Source organism: Mustelus asterias, chromosome 4 (assembly GCF_964213995.1).
Source record: "Mustelus asterias chromosome 4, sMusAst1.hap1.1, whole genome shotgun sequence".
Classification (NCBI taxonomy): Eukaryota; Metazoa; Chordata; class Chondrichthyes; order Carcharhiniformes; family Triakidae; genus Mustelus; species Mustelus asterias.
In genome coordinates this window covers 27,115,751-27,134,248 of record NC_135804.1, presented here as the reverse complement: position 1 = coordinate 27,134,248, position 18,498 = coordinate 27,115,751, and the positions used below count along the sequence as shown (strand labels likewise).

The window sequence follows — 18,498 nt, the reverse complement described above, 5'->3', positions numbered from 1 at the left end:
CCTATCTATGTCCCTCATAATTTTGTATACCTCAATCGGGCACCCCTTCAGCCTTCTCTGCTCTAAGGAAAATGACTACCCAGCCTAACCAGAGAGGGGTTAATTAATTAACCTACCTAATAGAGCTAAGCAGTTCACAATTGGTTCAGATCTAAGCTCTGTAATCCTGCCACATCCAGCCGTGAATGGTGGTGGACAATTAAACAACTTCTGGAGGAGGTAGCTCCAAAAATATCACTATCCTCAATGCTGGAGGAACCCAGCACATCCATGCAGAAGGTGTAAGACTGAAGATTTGCAACAATCTTCAGCCAGAAATGCTGAGTAGAGAATCCATCTTGGTCCCTGGAAGTCTCCAGCATCACAGATGTCAGCCTTCAACCAATTTGGTTCACTCCATATGATATCAAAAAAACGGATGAAGGCACTGGATACTGCAAAGGGTCTGGGCCCTGGCAATATTCCAGCAATAGTACTGAAAACTTGTGCTCTAGAATTTACTGTGCCCCTTGCCAAACTATTCCAGTACAGCTACAACACTGGCATCTACCCAGCAATGTGGAAAATTGCCCAGGCATGTACTGTACTCATGAAACAGGACACGTTCAAGCTGGCCAATTACTGACCCATCAATCTACTCTAAGAGAATCACTTAACTTAGCTGTCTAATCCCATTTACCAGCACTTAGCCCTTAGCCTTGAATGTTATGATATGTCAAGTGCACATCCAGGTACTTTTTAAAGAGTATGAGGCAATCCACCTCCACCACCCTCCCAGACAGCGCATTCCAAACTGTCACCACTCTCTGGGTAAAAAGGTTTTTCCTTCCATTCCTCCCTAAACATCCTGCCCCTCATCTTGAACTTGTGTCCCCTCATGACTGACCCATTCAACTAAGAGGAGCAGCTGTTTCCATTCCACCCTTGTCTGTGTCCCTCATAATCTTGTACACCTCAATCAGTTCGCTACCCAGTCGTCTTTGCTCCACCAAGAACGACCAAATCTATCGCACCTCTCGTCTTAACTTAATTGTGCCATCCCTGACAACATCCTGGTGAATCTCCTCTGCAATCACATCCTTCCTGTAATCTGACGACCAGAACTGCACACAGTATTCCAGCTGTGGTCTCACCAAAGTTCTATACAATTCCAACATGACCTCCATGCTCTTGTAATCTATGCCTCGATTGATAAAATAAAGTGTCTTATGCCTTTTTCACCACCCCACTAACTTGCCCAACTGCCTTCAGAGATCTATGGACAAAAACCCCAAGGTCCCTTTGTTCCTCAGAACTTGTTGCGTCATGGCGTTCTTTGACTACTTGTCAAATTTTCAAAAGTGTATCACATCACATTTTTCAGGGTTAAATCCCATCTGCCACTTCTTTGCCCATTTGACTATTCCGTCTATAGCTTCCTGTAGCCCAAGACATTCAACCTCAGTGTTGACCACCCGGCCAAGCTTTGTGTCACTCTTAACCCCCACATAGTCATCTATGTAGTTTATATAAATGATAAATAGGGGACCCAGCACAGATCCTTGTGGTACGCCACTGAACACTGGCTTCCAGTCACTTCTGTCATCACCCTCTTTTGGAGGTCAATCTTCTCAGCTCCATGACATCACTGCCAGAGTTCCTCAGGGTAGTTTCCTAGGCTCAACCATTTTCAGCTGCTTCATCAATGACCTTCCTCCTATTATAGGGGCATAAGTGGGAATGTTCCCTGATGACTACACAGTGATCAGCACCATTTGCGACTCCTCGGGTACAGAAGTAGTCCATATCAAAATGCAACAAATCCTGGACAATATCCAGGCTTGGGCTAAAAAGTGACCAGTAACATTCACGCCACGCAAATGCCAGGCAGTGACCATCCCTAACAAAGTCAGAAGAGTTCACTGATGATTGCACAATTGCACCTTCACTGTTGCTGGGTCAAAATCCTGGAATTCCCTCCTCAACAGCCCTGAGTACCTTGGAACCTGCAGCAGTTCAAGAAGGCAGCTCACCACCACCACCACCCTAACTAGGTAATTAGGGATGGGCAATAAATGTTGGTCTAGCCGGTGACACCCACATCCCGTAGATGAATTTTTAAAAAAATTGATGGTAGGTGTAATTACTGGAGTAAACAAATGAGTTATATCTGAGAGTATTTGGCAATATTTGTTGACAGCCTTTGAAAAATATCAATTGAAATATATCAACTTTAATAATCAAGCTTTTTCAATTTTATAGATTGCGCCACCTCCATCCTTGTGTGAGCCACTGAAGGAACTTTTCAGGCATCAGGAAGCAGTGCGCGGGAAACTGCGACTTCAACATAGCATTGAGCGGGTAAATTACATCCCTGTTTGCATCCCAAATTACATCCCTCGAAACAAATCTGTTAATTTATTTCCTGTATGTCGTTTAATAGAATTGTTAAAATTCATTTAAGGATAATTCCAATCTGGATTGATTGTGTGCAACAATTGAACATTTTTAATATGTGGATGGCAGATTTAGCTACAGCCATTGGGAGATTCCATTTAGTGTATCTCGATTTATAAGAAAATGGATCACAAATCTGTATATTCAACAGACCTGTGAAAATGACATTTTCATAGCGTTTAATCCAGTTTATCATACAATCTCAAATTACATAATGCTATAGGTTTCTAGTCATTCTTATACATTGGATCTCAATTTTCCTCTTGCATTGTTCTCCAAGTAAGGATGACAAATTTCTGTCTCCTATTACTATAGACTTCAGAGTTATCTTTATTACTTCTTATGCATTCCATCTTGTCTACCATTTCACACACTAATCTTAAATTGGTAGACCCAGAATGTTTATCAAACTGTTCCCCATATTTGAGATATTTGTACAACCCTGTTGTTTTTTTTCTTTCAAATATTAAATCAACCTCCACATGTTAATTGCCAGTATTGTCTCATGATAAAACGAGACTGGGAAGAGCAGGATGAGGAGGAGATGGAGGACTCAGCATTTTTTGCTGTTTGGTTGACAGTGGTCAATTAATTGCCATTGCTTCTAAACTGCCCATATAGCCTCGCTGGCTTTTCCATTTTTTTATTAGTTCATGAACTGTGTTACTGGCAAGGCCAGCTTTTATTGTCTACCCCTAATTACCTTGAAAAGGGGGTGATGAGCCGTATTGAACCGCTGCACTTCATGTGGTATAGATATTCCCATAGTTTTATTAAGAGAGAGGCTTCAGGTTTTTGACCCAGTGACAGTGAAAGAGCGGTGATGCAGTTCAAAGTCAGGTTTGTGTGTGGTTCGGAGGAAAAATTGCGGTTGTCCAGTTATCCTTGATCGTTACCAGTTAGAAAGAGGACATGAGTTTGAAAGTGCTGTCAAAAGAACCTTGGCAAGTTACTTAAGTGTATCCTGTATATGATACACTGCAGCAATTTTGTGCCAGTGGTGGAAAGAGTGAATGTTGGATGGATCAAGTGTGATGCTTTGTCCTTAACGGTATTGAGCTTCTTGGCTGTTGTTGGAGTTGCATTCATTCAGGCAAGTAGAGTGTTCCATCAGAATGCTGACGTGGAATTGGTGGACAGCCTTTGGGGAGTCAGCAAGTAGTTTTACTTTCAAAGGATTCCCAGCATCTGACCTGCTCTTGTAGCCATAGTATTTAAATGGCTGGTCTAGTTAAGTTTCAGGTCAATGGCAACTCTCAGGATATTGATAGTGAATAATTCAGCGATGGTATTGTTTTTGAATGTCAAGGAGAGATGGTTAGATTCTCTCGTTGGAGATGGTTATTGATTGGACATTGTGTGATCCAAGTGTTACTTGCCATGTATCAGCTCAAGCTGAGTGTTGCCTAGGTCTTGCTGTATGTCAGCACAGATTGCTTTATTGTTCGAGAGTTGTAAATGCCAAGGAACACTACAGTCATCAGTGAACATCCCCACTACTGTCTTTATAATTTGATTTGATTTATTATTGTCACATGTATATTGTTACATGTATTTCACAATACAGTGAAAAGTATTATTTCTTGCGCACTATACAGACAAAGCATACCGTTCATAGAGAAGGAAACGAGAGAGTGCAGAATGTAGTGTTACAGTCATAGCTAGGGTGTAGAGAAAGATCAACTTAGTGTGAGATAGGTCCATTCAAAAGTCTGATAGCAACAGAGAAGAAGCTATTCTTGACTCGGTTGGTACGTGACCTGATGGAAGAAAGTGGAAGAGAAAATGTGCTTGGGGTTCTTAATTATGTGGTTGCTTTGCTGAGGCAAATGAGGGAAATATAGACAGAGTCAATGGATGGGAGGCTGGTTTGCTTGATGGATTAGGCTACATTCACGACCTTTTGTAGTTTCTTGTGGTCTTGGATAGAGCAGGAGCCATACCATGCTGTGATACAACCAGAAAGGATGCCTTCTATGGTACATCTGTAAAGGTTGCTGAGAGTCGTAGCTGACATGCCAAATTTCCTTAGTCTTCTGAGAAAGTAGAAGCGCTGATTAGCTTTCTTAACTATAGTATTGGCATGGAGGGCCAGGACACGTTGGTGATCTGGACACCTAAAAACTTGAAGCTTTTAACCATTTCTACTTCATCCCCGTTGATGTAGACAGGGGCATGTTATCCTCTACGCTTCCTGAAGTCAATGACAATCTCCTTCATTTTGTTGACATCGAGGGAGAGATTACTGTCATCGCACCAGTTCACCAGATTCTATCTCATTCCTGTATTCTGTCTCGTCATTGTTTGAGATCTGACCCACTACAGTCGTGTCGTTTGAAAACTTGAGGGGGAATTTGGCCGCACAGTCATTGGTGTATAAGGAGAATAGTAGGAGGCTGAGAACACAGCCTTGTGGGGCACTGGTGTTGAGGATGATCATGGAGGAGGTGTTGTTGCCTATCCTTACCGATTGTGGTCTGTGGGTTAGGAAGTTCGGGATCAAGTCGCAGAAGGAGGAGCCGAGGCCCAGGCCACAGAGTTTGGAGATGAGTTTCGTAGAAATAATGACATCTTCCTCACAATGTAAAAAATTGCTCATGTCCGTCCTGTCCACGAAAAGCATAAAAACATAATGGAGCTAAGGTCATGGTGAAGCAGCTGAAGATAGTTGGATGGAAGGCAATGCCCTGAGGAACTCCAGTATCGATGACCCTTGGTTGAGATGATTGGCCTCCAACAATTACAACTATCACCTGGAGATGAGTGATCCTCGCAAAGCCTAAATTGAGCAATGGTGAACGGATTACTGCTGAGTAAATGCTGCTTGAATAGCACTATCAACCACACCTTCCGTCACTTTGCATGAAAGGAGATAAATTGCTGGATTGAATTTTCCCTGCTCTTTGTGGCAGGATGGACATGAGCAATTTTTCACATTGTCAAGAAGATGTCATTGTTATAATAATACTAGGAAGATTTGACTAGGGGCACAAGTCCTGGAGCATAAGTCTACAGTACTGCAGCTGGGATGTTGTCAGGCCCTGAGCAGTTTTTGTTTATAACACTTTAGCAGTTTCTTGATGTCATCTAGTGAATCGAATTGGCTGAAGACTGGTATCTGTTATTCTGGGGACCTAAGGAGGAGGCCAAGATGGATCATCCACTTGGCTCTTTTGGCTGAACATGGTTGCAAATTGTTCAGCCTTGTCTTTTGCACTGATGAACTAGGCACCCCCATCATAGAGGATGATGATTTTTAAGGAGTCTTCTCCTCTGGTTAGTTGTTTAATTATTCACCACTATTTATCACTGGATGTAGCAGGATTGATCTGAACCTTTTGCTGTATCACATGCCTTTCCAGCTGTTTAACATGCACGTGTCTTCTGTTGTAGCTTTCAGGTTGGTACTCCAATTTTTAGGTACACCTGGTGTTTTTCCTGGAATACTCTCTTGCACTCCTCATTGAGCTGGGTCTAATCCCCTGGTTTGATGGTGGTGGTGGATTCAGAGGTAAGCCAGGCCATAGATTTACAGATTGCTCTTGAATACAATTTTGCTGCTGCTGATGGCCCACAGTACCTCGGAGATGCTCAATTTTGAGCCATTTTGATCTATTTTGAGTCTATCCCTTTTAGCTACGCAACACTATTGAGTGTAAAAATAGAAAATGCTAGTTAAACTCAGCAGTTCAGGCAGCATTTGTGGAAAGAGAAACAGTTAACTTTTGAGTCCGTATGACTTCAGAAATGAAGAGGTTTCTTGACCTAGGTTTAATTTCGTGCCATGAGACTTCATGATATGTAAAGTCAATGTTGAGGACTCCCAAGTTAATTCCCTCCTGATTGGGTATGCCCAGTCCCAGTGGGATCATGATGGAGTCTAGGACATTGTCTGGAAGGTATACAAGATTCAATAAATATGACCATTTGATGCTTTTGCTTGATTAGTCTGTGGGACAGCTCTTCCAATTTTGATAGTTCCCAGATATTAATATAGACTAATGTAGGACTGTCTGGACAGGTTATGTCTTTTTTGTTCCCAATGTCTACATCGATCTTAGGTGGACTGTCCGGTTTATTCTTCAGTTTTTCTGAAGTGGTTTGATGCAACTGATTGGCTTGTCAGTCCATTTCAGAGGGCAGTTAAGAACCAACTGCATTGCTATGAGTCTAGAGTCACGTATTTTGCAACAATATTAGTGAATCAGATTCATTTTTATGACAATCTGGTGGTTTCATGATCATCATTTCTTGAGACTAGCCTTTAATTTTGGATTTATGAATTAAATTCCACCAGCTGCCTTCGTAGAATTTGAAAGTGTTCTTGGAGCATTAATCCTCTGGATTGCTAGTCTGGTAACATAACCATTATGCAACTTTCCACTGTATTCCCCTCACTTAGTTTCCATGTCCACTGAAACTCTTGCTATTATTGCATGTCCTCAGTGGCTGTATGGATTCTGAGCTCCAAGCATTGGACAAATCATAACCGTTCGGTCTAATTCGTGAATTAATCGGCTACACGTGAGACATTGCCTCATGCTTGGAAACAGAAATATAGTTTAAATCTCCTGTACCTGTTGTAGTCCGGCTGACCAGAAAGTCCCTTAATCGCTCGTTAATTCATCCACTGTGAATCATTGCTTATTGTTGGTAACTGATTCATGTCTTCTGGTAACTTGACAAAAGTGCACTAGTAGTGTGGCAGTTGTGGAACAATGCTGTTAGTTTTTTTCTTGGAGTATACCTGTGTAGCCCTCTGACTTAATCCTTCTTCAACAATGCAAGTAGGCACAAAAATATGACTACTGATTGCATTGCTATGAAAATCAAGCAACTGTTGCTTCCTTCAGCTGGTGTGAAAGTGGCAATAATCTACTTTATTCCTCTGTCACTTGGCTTTGACTCAGTCCTCTGCTTCTGAAGATTGTGCTGAAGTTTGACTCCATAATATAATCTCACAATCTAAACTGATACTTCAGTGCATTACTGAGGTTGGGGGTGTCATCATAGAATCCCTGCAGTGCCGAAAAGGCCATTCAGCCCATCAAGTCTGCACCGACTCTGACATGCGCTGGAATGTGGCGACTAGGGGGTCTTTCACAATAACTTCATTGAAGTGTTAATGTAAATCTACTTGAGACACTAATAAATAAACTTTAAAACAGGGAATCTTACCCAGGCCCTCTCCCCAACCCTATCCCTTTAACTCCATATGCTTAACATGGCTAATCCATCTAACCATGACATGTTGGGCCACTGAGGGAGAATTTAGCATGGCTAATCCACCTAACCTGCACATCTTTAGACTGTGGGAGGAAACCGGAGCACCGGAGGAAACCGATGCAAACACGGAGAATGTGCAAACTCCACACAGTCACCCAAGTCGGAATTGAACCCGGGTCCCTGATGCTGTGAGGCAGCAATGCTAATCACTGTGCCACTGTGCTGCGGCATCTTATGAATGGAATATTAACCTTTTAAGAAGCCCATGGCACTACTCGAGCAGGGAAATTTTCCCAGTGCCCTGGCCAATATAAGGTAAACACTACCAAACAAATGAACTTTTGCGGTGGAGATTGCTGCTACATTTGACTGCAAAAGGACAGAGCATAAATGCTGCATGTTCATTCTTTTCTCCTTTTGCTCCTGCCCTTTTCTTTGTCAAATTGTCTTTGCCTTGTAACTTTTTCTGTCTTTTTCTTTGCACAGGCTACGTGAGTGATATGATGTATGCATATTATATTCATTTTTTTAGCAAACTTTGTTTATTCAGATGGGAGATTTTAATGGTAGGAAATAGAACAGCATTTCATTTTAGACATCATGTGCCAGCATGAAGCGTTATTCAGTTAGCTGAACTGGTTAGATGCAGTTAAGATCCTTGTCCTCTGTCACATCAATGTGCCTTACTCTAAACTTGAGCGTCTTCTTACAGAGCTTGAAGCTGAAATTTCTCTGTGTATCAGTACTATACCAATTTGGTAAATTTGACTACTGAATCATCAATGGAAACCGAATGTCATCTTCAATTTAAATCACTTTTGTAATTTCTTTGGTAGGGAAGTGTGGTAGTGGTCAAGAGAGGAAAAAAATCAATACAGTTCACCTCCAGCAAAAAAAAGCATTTTATGTTAATGATCAAATGTGAATATTCAGATAAATTTGCTACGATTTGCATGAATTAATTTTTCTGCCAGACTTATTGTAGCTGAAAGATTTTGTTTTAAACATTATGGAGTATAATTATTATTCTTAATTCCTAGGAGAAGCTCGTAGTTTCATGTGAGCAAGAAATTCTCCGCGTGCACTGTCGGGCAGCAAGGACAATAGCAAATCAAGCAGTACCATTCAGTGCCTGCACAATGTTGCTGGACTCTGAAGTTTACAACATGCCATCAGAAAATCAGGTCAGTGCAAAAAAAATAGTATGCTTCTCCAAAACCTATAGTTCCCATTGTGAGATCTGTTTCGTATATTGAAATACTATTGTGTTTTTTAAAACAGTAAATCTTGTTACAAGATTGTAGAGTATTAAATTATGAAATTATGTTTTGATTTTTTGTATCCTTTGTACCACACCTGCTTCATTTTCTGTGGTCGATTTCATTGAAATTGATCGAAATATGCAAATGATGCGGGATATTTCTAGATATTGCCTGTATATCAGAAAAGAACTGTCTCTATCCTGCAGAAAGAAATGGGCTAGAGACACTAACCCTTTGTTCCTTCCACAAGCAATTTGATCAGGTAATCTATTCAATTAGCTTGACTAAAAGGCATTTTGCACACTACTCTCAGTTCTTTATTTTTTGTGCACATTCAGCAGAAAAGGTTGGTGGTTTGCTCCATTGAGATTCATGCATTTTATCTTCTTGCTGGCTTAAATGGCGCAGACAATGTTTTTGAAAATTTATATATTTTGTGTTTCCAATTTTAAAAAAATGCCAGCTGTACAGGCCATCACAGTTATGAGAAACAATTTGCATTTAAAAAGTCACAAGTAGTTGCTAAAGTAAGTGCCTAACTGCAAGCTTGTGTAGATACATTTATTTTAATTTCTTTAAGTATGCATTCATGGAACTGCAGCATTAATCCGTCAATTGAGATAGTTCAATAATCTTGCCAGTAATATTTGTGTACAATGGGTTCCCTGATGATATTCACACTCACTGATTTAAACAATCTTACATAGAAATATTAATTCATCCAGACTCAGTGATAGCTCTAGTCCCTCCACAGATGCTGTCAGAAATGCTGAGACGTTCTGGCATTTTCTGTTTTTATTTGTGAATAAAAAAATTTCTATCTGGTTTGTGTTAAAGCATAAGAGTTTTTGTTGAACTTATAAGTTTAAATTGCAAAATGGAAATCACGTTGCATATCACACTTGCTGGAATTGCTCAAAACTTATGCATAACAAAGCAAATTACTGTTAACAAATCAGTACTGATTGCTTGAGATGTTACTGAGTAGGCAGGAAAAATACCAGTGAACAATAAATAGAAGAACAAGCAATTAAATTGTTAGAATATTTAATTCGTCATCCTGTTTTGTTAGGATGCCATATGAAGAAACATGTGGCACTGAAAATTAGCATTCTAACATAAAAACCTTAAATAATCTCGTACATAAACTTATGAAATGAAATTTTATTTAACCGTAACGTTTTCTACGTCCTCGGATGTATTCATTTTTCCCGCAGAAGGCCCTCGGGGGCCCTGAGGTTTCGGATTTACTTCTTCCTTGTAATTTGGTTTTAGCAACTGAGCCTTCAATGCCAATTTTCTTTCAGATTTCTGAATGTGCTTGACCTCAGGGATGGCGTCAGTACCACAAGATATTCCAGCTTTTGTTGTCCAAATGTTTTGTGTGTTTCTGCTCCCATCACAGATGGACCAGTCTTGATTCCTTCACTTATCCGATTGTCCTTCCGTCGACTGCAAGCCCTCCTGCTACACTCACAGGCCTCCCTCAAGTTTGAAGACTCTGCTTTCTGCCAAAGAAGCCATGCTCTTCCTTTGTCTTCTGATTTAATTCTTGTATCTAGGAGGGTCTATATACTCCATATAAGGTCCTTTTGTAAATAGGAATAATTCTTCAAAATATTTTTGCTACTAAAAAAGATCTGTGTGTGAAGACTTGGCCTTTAAAAGTAAAAATTCTGAAAGTTTGAGTTGGAAGGAATTCTTTTCTTGCCAGCTCTCTCTGAGGCATATTGGTAAGCTGTTGCTCTTCTGTGTGTGGATTTCTGTTTTCTGTTTCAATAGTTGTACAAGACTATTAGCCTTACTCTTACCTACTTTGTGAATTGCAGCAACATCTTAAGTTATGTACCCGAGTTAACAATTAATGCTTTTTGTCAAAATGCTGATGTAGAATTACATAATGTTGTCAGCATGTCCTTTGTTAGTTTGGGAGGTAAAAAAAAATCAAACAGCACTCATTTTTAGAATGCTAAAATAACTAATCTATTCACAAATGAATAACTTACAGTAGCAATATATGGTGCAAAGGGATGAAAACATTGAGAATGCATCCTTTCAAGTTTCAGGCTTTCCCTACATCCAAATCTACAGTTCCCTACATTCAAATCTGCAATTCTACAAAGCTGAAATAACTCAAAATACTGGAAATATTTACGTGAAGTAGTATCTGTAGGGATAAAAACAAAATTAACTTTGAATTGATCTAGCATCAGTTTATGTTTGTGGAAAAGTTTCAAACTTCTACCATCATTCCTGTGTGATGGTTTCCCTAATTTTACTCCTGAAAGGCCTGGCTGTACTTTTTATACTGCATTCCAATCCTAGATTCCAGAATAAGCAAAATAATTTCTGATCCTCTTTCTGTTCTCAATACTTTGAAAACTTCGATCAAATCACCCTTCATCTTAATGTAACAGCAATATCTCTGCTATTCTGCATCCAGGGAATGCAAACGTAGTAGGTCTAATCTCCCCTTGTATTTAACTCTTGAAATCCAGTATAATTCTGGCAAACTGAAGTTGCAGTCCCTCTAAGGCCAATATATCCTCCTTGAGGTATGGTATCCACACTTCAGGTCTAACAAGGGTTTTGTATAGCTGAAGTATGACTTCTATCCCCATGTCCTCTAAAGGCCAACATTCTATGTTAGTCTTTTTGATTATGTATGGTACCTATTTATGTCATATTAGTGATCTATGTATGTAGGGAATTGTAGATTTATATGTAGGGAAAGCCTGAAACTTGAAAGGAATGTTGGCCTTTATACCTAGAGGACGAGTAGGTAGAAGTCATGCTTCAGCTATACAAATATTCCTCCCTACCCTTTTCTTCTAGGTTTTCAACTATTCTTGGGAATCTTTTTTGTGACCTCTGCAATGGAGAATGGATGCAAAATACTTATTCAAAAGCTCTGCTGTTCCTTATTTCCCATTATTACTTCCTTCCTTTTATAGACGTGCAGAAACTTATTGTCTGATTTTAGATTTCTTGCTAGTTTTCGTTGCTACTCCCTCATTTATATGGGGATTTGCCACTCGGTAACATTTTTAAAAATGCTATTTTTCAATGTTATTTTTCTTGCATTAATTTTTGTGAATCACTATCCTTGACTCAATAATAGTTGCCTTGGGATTTCTGGCATGCTGCCTGATTTGTCTACTGTACTTTTGCCATGGCATGGTGGCACAGTGGTTAGCACTGCCGCATCACAGCGCCAGGGATCTGGTTCAATTCTGGCCTCGGGTGACTGTCTGCATGGGTTTCCTCCGGGTGCTCTGGTTTCCTCCCACACTCCAAAGATGTGCGGGTTGGGTTGATTGGACATGTTAAATTGCATTGACGCAACGTAGTCAAATTATTCAACATGTCCACCATTTTCTTTCTTTGACAATGTCACCGTTATCAATTTTCTGGAGATCCACTTTAATATTATTGTGTAAGCCTATTTTTGTGTTACTTTTGATTACATTTGCAAGTTTCTTTGCATACTCTCTGTTGCTGTTATCTTACCACACTTCGTTCATTGCCTCTTTCTCATTTGCATGGCTGTCAGCTATGGCTCAGTTACTAGCAATCTCACCTCGAGTTTAAAAAGTTGTGCGTTCAGATATCTCTCCCGGACATGAGCGTAACAATCTCAGGTGATGCTATAGTGTGGGAATGAGTAGGTGTTACACTGTAGGAGATTGCCATCTTTTGGATGAGACATTAACCTGAGGTTGTGTCTGCTCTCTCAGGTGGACTTAAAGGATCCCACAGCATAATTTTAATGAGCAGGGAAGTTACACAAATCTCCTGGCAAATATTTATCCCTCAATCAACATCAGAAAACTGATTATGCTGGCCATTATCACATTGCTGTTTTTGAGAGTTTGCTGTGTGTATTTTGGCTGTAGTGTTTACTAATTACAAAATGTCAACACTTCAAAAGTACTTAATTGGCTGTAAAGCACTTTGGATGTTTGGTGGTCGTGAAAGGCATTCTATAAATGCAAGTGCTTTTTTTTGTATATTCTTTTGGTTTTGTTATTTCTAACCTTTTTAGTCATCATAGTTGTTCTTTTGGTAAGTAGTGTTCTTGCCCCTTAGGGATATAAACTGGTTCTGTATAACATTTTTTTTTAAACACCTCTCACTGATCATCTGTTGTTTTACCCATTCACAGAATTTCTCTATTTATTATTGTGGACGGTCTACCTCATTGCATTAAACCAGCCTTGCATAAATCTGGAATTGTAGCAGTTTAATTTTTGCCTTTTCAAACACATTTTGAAATCATAATATGATTTCAAAGAGAGAAATGTTCATGCACCATTAGGTTGTTAACTAAATCTGCCTCATTACTCTTTTAAAACTTGTATATGTTCCCATGTTGGCTCAGTGAGGAAAAAGATAAAAGGGAATGGAAATGCGACAATCAAAACAAAAATGGGTTTAGAGGAGTTGTATGAGTGATAGCAAATATTACCAACAGCTCCTGTCTAAGGAAAGGAAATAGGGCAATGGGTATGATCTGAAATTGTTGAATTTGGTGTTACAGTTGGAAGACTGTAAAGTGTCTGATGGAAAAATGTGGTGCTGCTCTTTGAACTTCTTTCGGAAAAAAATTTCCCAAACTTTTATCAATTACTTAGTTCACATATTTGTTGATTACCATTTGAAACTCCACATATTGAAACAGTCCACATTCCACACTTAGCAAGACCTGGACAACATTCAGGCTTGGGCAGATAAGTGGAAAGTAATTTTTGCCACACGTGCAGAGGAAATAACCATCTTCAAGTTACTAATGTGATGGGATAGTCCAGTTTCCTGGATGAGGGCAACGACAACACTTGAGAAGCTCAACACCATTCAGGACAAAACAGCGCACCTGATTGGTGCCCTATCCACCACCATAAACAATCACTCCCTCCCGCCACTAGTGCACTATAGCAGTGGTGTTTACCACAATAAGATGCACTGCAGCAACTCACCAAGCTTCCTAAGAAAGCAGCTTCCAAACCCACGGCCTCAACCACCCAGAAAAACAACGGCAGAAAATGTGTGGGAACACACCACCTGCAAGTTTCCCTCGAAGCCACATGCCATCCTGACTTAGAAGTATATTACCATTCCTCCACTGTCACTAGATCAAAAACTTGCTCCCTAATAGCACACGGACTGCTCTGGTTCAAGAAGGTGGCTCACATCCACTTTCTTGAGGGTGACTGTTCCAGTGATGCTCTCACATCTTGAAAGCATAAAAAATGTATAATTTACAGGACAGAAATGACTCTTTCAGCCTAATAGATTTATGGTCAGTGTTTATGCTTCATACATGCCTCTTACTTTGTCTTCCCATATCAACATATTCTTTCGTTCCTTTCTCCTCCCTGTTTGGTATGCCTTCCCTTAAATGCAATGTATTTACACTACCAGTTTGAGTTGCAATCCATTTCCATGTTCCAAGGTTTTGGCTATTGGAAACCTTAGATGGAAGAGGGTTCTGTTTTCTTTGGTCCTACATATACACACATGCGTACACTCTCACTCTCTCACACAGGCTCACGCGGTCATGTGCAGTTAATACCGTCTAATGGAGAGAACATCAAATACCTTACGTTTTATTATATTAACTATATCTTGTCATATCGTTTTTTTATTAATAGCTATGTATCTATTCCATTGCTTTTATATTTGTATTTCTTGAATAAAGCACAAGATTTGTAGTCTATTTAGTATGATTTATTGGCAATTCAAAGTTTCTTGTTAATATTCCTCATTGCAATGGGTGAATTTGATTTGGCCATAAATTTAGATATCTAGTTTGAATGTACTGCACTCTGCACAGTATTGTCAGCCAATATAATGGTCAGAGTCTCCTGTCCATAACCTTTTGTAGTCAGAAGTTACACTAGACTATATTTCTGATCTGATTTTAACTGGAGCAATTGATTGTGTTAAATACTTTTGTTTAACTGAATATTAACCACTGAATTTCTCATTGTTTATTTGGCAAGTTTTACTTTTTGAACTGAACTGATGTGTTGATATGGTTGTTTTGTTTTATTTAACAGGGGGATGAAAATAAGACATCAGTGAGGGATCGGTTTAATGCTCGGCAATTTATTTCATGGCTACAGGATGTAGATGATAAATATGATAGAATGAAGGTAACTTTTTTATTTTGATTTGATGTTATACGATGTTAGAAATAACTGAAAATGATATATCTAGAATATTGGAGGCTCAGCTATCTGATTTCAAATACTAATTTCTTCTAATAATTTTACTTTGCCATTTTAGTTATTGATGTTCAAAACACTGGTTCTAATGTAAAAATGTTCTGCTGAAGAGGTATCAAAGCTGCTAACACGATTGGAAGGCAAAATTTCACACACACGAATGGAAAATAAAGCATTATCTAGGGTTTTTAAGGCTCAGAATCAAAGCCTATGCATTGTTAACCTTTGAAATTCTAATCACTATTGATAATAGTATATTAATTGCTAAGATACATAGTTGTAGGGCATTGTTTAATTAAGTACTTTGAGCACATGTAAATTGAGGACAGCTGGGACATGGGTGGGGAGTGGTGGTGTGGAGAGCTAAGACCAAACAAAGTCAAACTCTCGATAAAGAAAAGCTCTTTCGTCTCGTTCTCAATTTCACCGACCAGCTTGTATCCTGTTAATGACTGTGATCTAGTAAACTGGCGCTGTGGTTCATTGTTTAAACAAAAAAAACTATTCTATTGTGGTTTTTAAGATTTAATGGAAATAACTATCTGAACAAGCAGTATTGCGAAAATACACTTTTTCTTTTATTGACCATTGTTCTTCAAATTTCTTTTAAAAATTGCTATTATAGTATTGATTGCGATGTGAAAACTTGCATCTGGATAATACAAAGTGTAACTAACCTCTTTTATTCTCTCTGATGTGTGATTCACATCACAGTTTTAAATCCTGTATTTACAGCTTAAAATTAATTCGGAAAATAGTCATAGAGAATTGATTAAGAGAATTGTCATTTATACCTATTGTGGTTCCACTACTGTATACTACTAGTATATTTTGGTAATCGCAAGCCCTGGTGGGAACACCTGGTAATTTTTCCTTTATTGGTACAATCCCTGATTCTTGACTGATCCAAACTGTGTTCAGTCCTGAACAAATGTTTTTTGGTTTCAGATATATTTGTTGTCAAACAATTCCAAAGATTTAACACCTTTGCTGTCTGTGTTCTAACAATATAACTCAACTCTGTAATAATGCCTATTAACTTATTTATGCCTGCCTTTCAATAATTATAATTAATTTTAAAATAGAACATTTATAGCCAAAAATTTCAAAAGTTAGAAAAATGTTTTCTGTATTGGACCTCATGTATCAACAGACATGCCTTTATAGACAGTTTGTCAAAGCTAATTTCTGAAGAACAAAATAAATTTTATCTATTTCCAACTATAGCTTTGAGAAGTATATCACCATTTGTCAGGAATATCATTCATGTTGTACATTAAAATTTGTAATCTGCACACAAACATTAAGGGAGAATTTTCAATATCAAAAACGGACTTTCAAATGTTACTTTTGGAAGTTTTATTTTGGGAAGTGTAGCAATACAAACCTTGGATGAAAGATGGTTCAATTTAATGGTATTACTTGTTGAAGGATCAATACATTATGAATTGGGAGACACAGTGAAGTCTGTCGCATGTCTCTGCAAGCTGGAAGGAAAAATCAGACAAAACTGCTGTTTGTGAATCACAATGGTATGCCTCCTTGCAGCTGGCAAAGAGGCAGTTCAGGTAACTTAAGAATAGACCTACTCCCTTCCCATTACCAGAGCCAAAAAAGAAAGCTGAAAATATATCCCTCATAGAAAAAAATTTTTAAAACCACACTTGAGTCCATTGAATGATGGATCAGAAATTATGAACCAAATTATTGCTGCCTATTATAACCAAATTCTATTTTAAAATCAGTGAAATGGGATGAAATATGAACATAATGTTGTAGAAAATCATTTGTTTACCAACTTCTTGAAATAATATACTTTACCTTTTCTTGACAGACATGCTTATTAATGCGACAGCAGCATGAGGCAGCTGCATTGAATGCAGTCCAACGAATGGAATGGCAGCTAAAAGTGCAGGAGCTTGACCCAGCCGGACACAAGTCCCTATGTGTCAGCGAGGTCCCTTCCTTCTATGTGCCAATGGTTGATGTGAATGATGACTTTGTGCTTCTGCCAGCATGACAGTGTTTAACATGTGGTTGATAACCATTTGTTGCACAAAGTGGGATACTTCCCAAAGGAACATTAGTTCAAGTTTTTTTTCTTTAAAATCCTTAAGTGCTGCTTGCTAATGATTCCCTGTTTCATGAGGAGGAAGCATCATTTTAACTATATTGCACTTTTCACAGATTTTAGATATCACTTCTGCAGGGAAGAAGGATGTCAAGACAGGTCAGTGGTTCAGATGTAAAGAAACTTAAGCAATTACAGCCTGCACACTATAGGCGAAAGTAGCAGGCCAAAGGTTGTATACTCATGTTGAAGTGCAGGACAGTAGGACTCAGCATGATGTGCTTGTTGGCATACCAGTGATCTTGATCACATACTTTTTCGCAGGACAAACGCAATGACCATTTAGTGATATACATTGAAGATTAAAGTAATTTTGGCCTTGCTATAAAAGAGCTGTGGGGAAAAGGAGTAATAGTTTTGCGTATATTTGTTTAATACTAGACTGCTTGGTTGGCTGATGAAAGTTGCACCAAAATGTGGTCATATTTAAACTTCATTAATCAAAGCACAGGTCAGAAGTCCGAAAGAAAGACCTTTAAAGTGCATTCTGAATTAAGTTATAGATTTAAAGACATGGAGTTTGCAGTCACAATCGTTTTTTTTTCAGAAAGGAAAGAAGTGTTGCCTCTTCCGTCATCTAGTAACTTCTGATTATGTCCTTTAACACACACTCTAAAGTCCACAATTAGCCTTGTAACTCAAGCTCTGCTAGTTGGCTGCAATTCCGTTACTCCTGTGAATGAAAGTAACTCGAGGCAAGAAACCCTGTTGAAGCAGTTTTATGGTAAGGCCATGGAGTATGCTTCATTTCTTCCTCACCTACCACCCAGTTTTAATTCTTGGGCATTCATTGCATCTCCAGCAGAGAGCATCACTTGACACTACAGAGCCAATACTAAACAGTTTAAAAAATATATCCCTTAAATGCTGTACAGTTTTTATATACATTAACCAGTGTACTATGATGGCAATGGCTGCCTTTAGATAATTTATTTTGCCACACATTACTGCACAGTTGTAAATAACTCCTCATACTGTAATATCACTTTTCTGAGCTAAGTGTAAAAAAGAAAAAAAATTCTCAGTATGTACAGTTTTTTTTAGATGGCACTTTCAGTTTGGAAAATGGGCCAAAAAATTTGAAATGCTCATTGTTTTACTGCTAAACATTTGGAAAGTCACATCTTTGCAATGGAATAGCTTTGTGTTATGGCTGCAACAAAGTTCATTCATTTCGTTATTCAAAAATTTTACACTATGTTGCTAGTGTGGAGTA

The 18,498-nt window shown here is 38.7% G+C and overlaps 1 protein-coding gene across 4 annotated transcripts in view; it reads left to right on the top strand.

The window, feature by feature from the left end:
* ankrd11 (ankyrin repeat domain 11) overlaps positions 1–18,285 on the top strand; it is a 200,689-nt gene extending 182,404 nt beyond the window's left edge. For all 4 annotated transcript variants that reach the window (XM_078210718.1, XM_078210719.1, XM_078210720.1 and 1 more), the window contains 4 exons: positions 2,242–2,340; positions 8,703–8,846; positions 14,984–15,079; positions 16,986–18,285. In XM_078210718.1, the coding sequence (XP_078066844.1) occupies positions 2,242–2,340; positions 8,703–8,846; positions 14,984–15,079; positions 16,986–17,171 (525 nt within the window). In that variant the 3' untranslated portion in view covers positions 17,172–18,285. The remainder of the gene's footprint in view (positions 1–2,241; positions 2,341–8,702; positions 8,847–14,983; positions 15,080–16,985) is intronic.
* Positions 18,286–18,498: the final 213 nt, after the last annotated feature.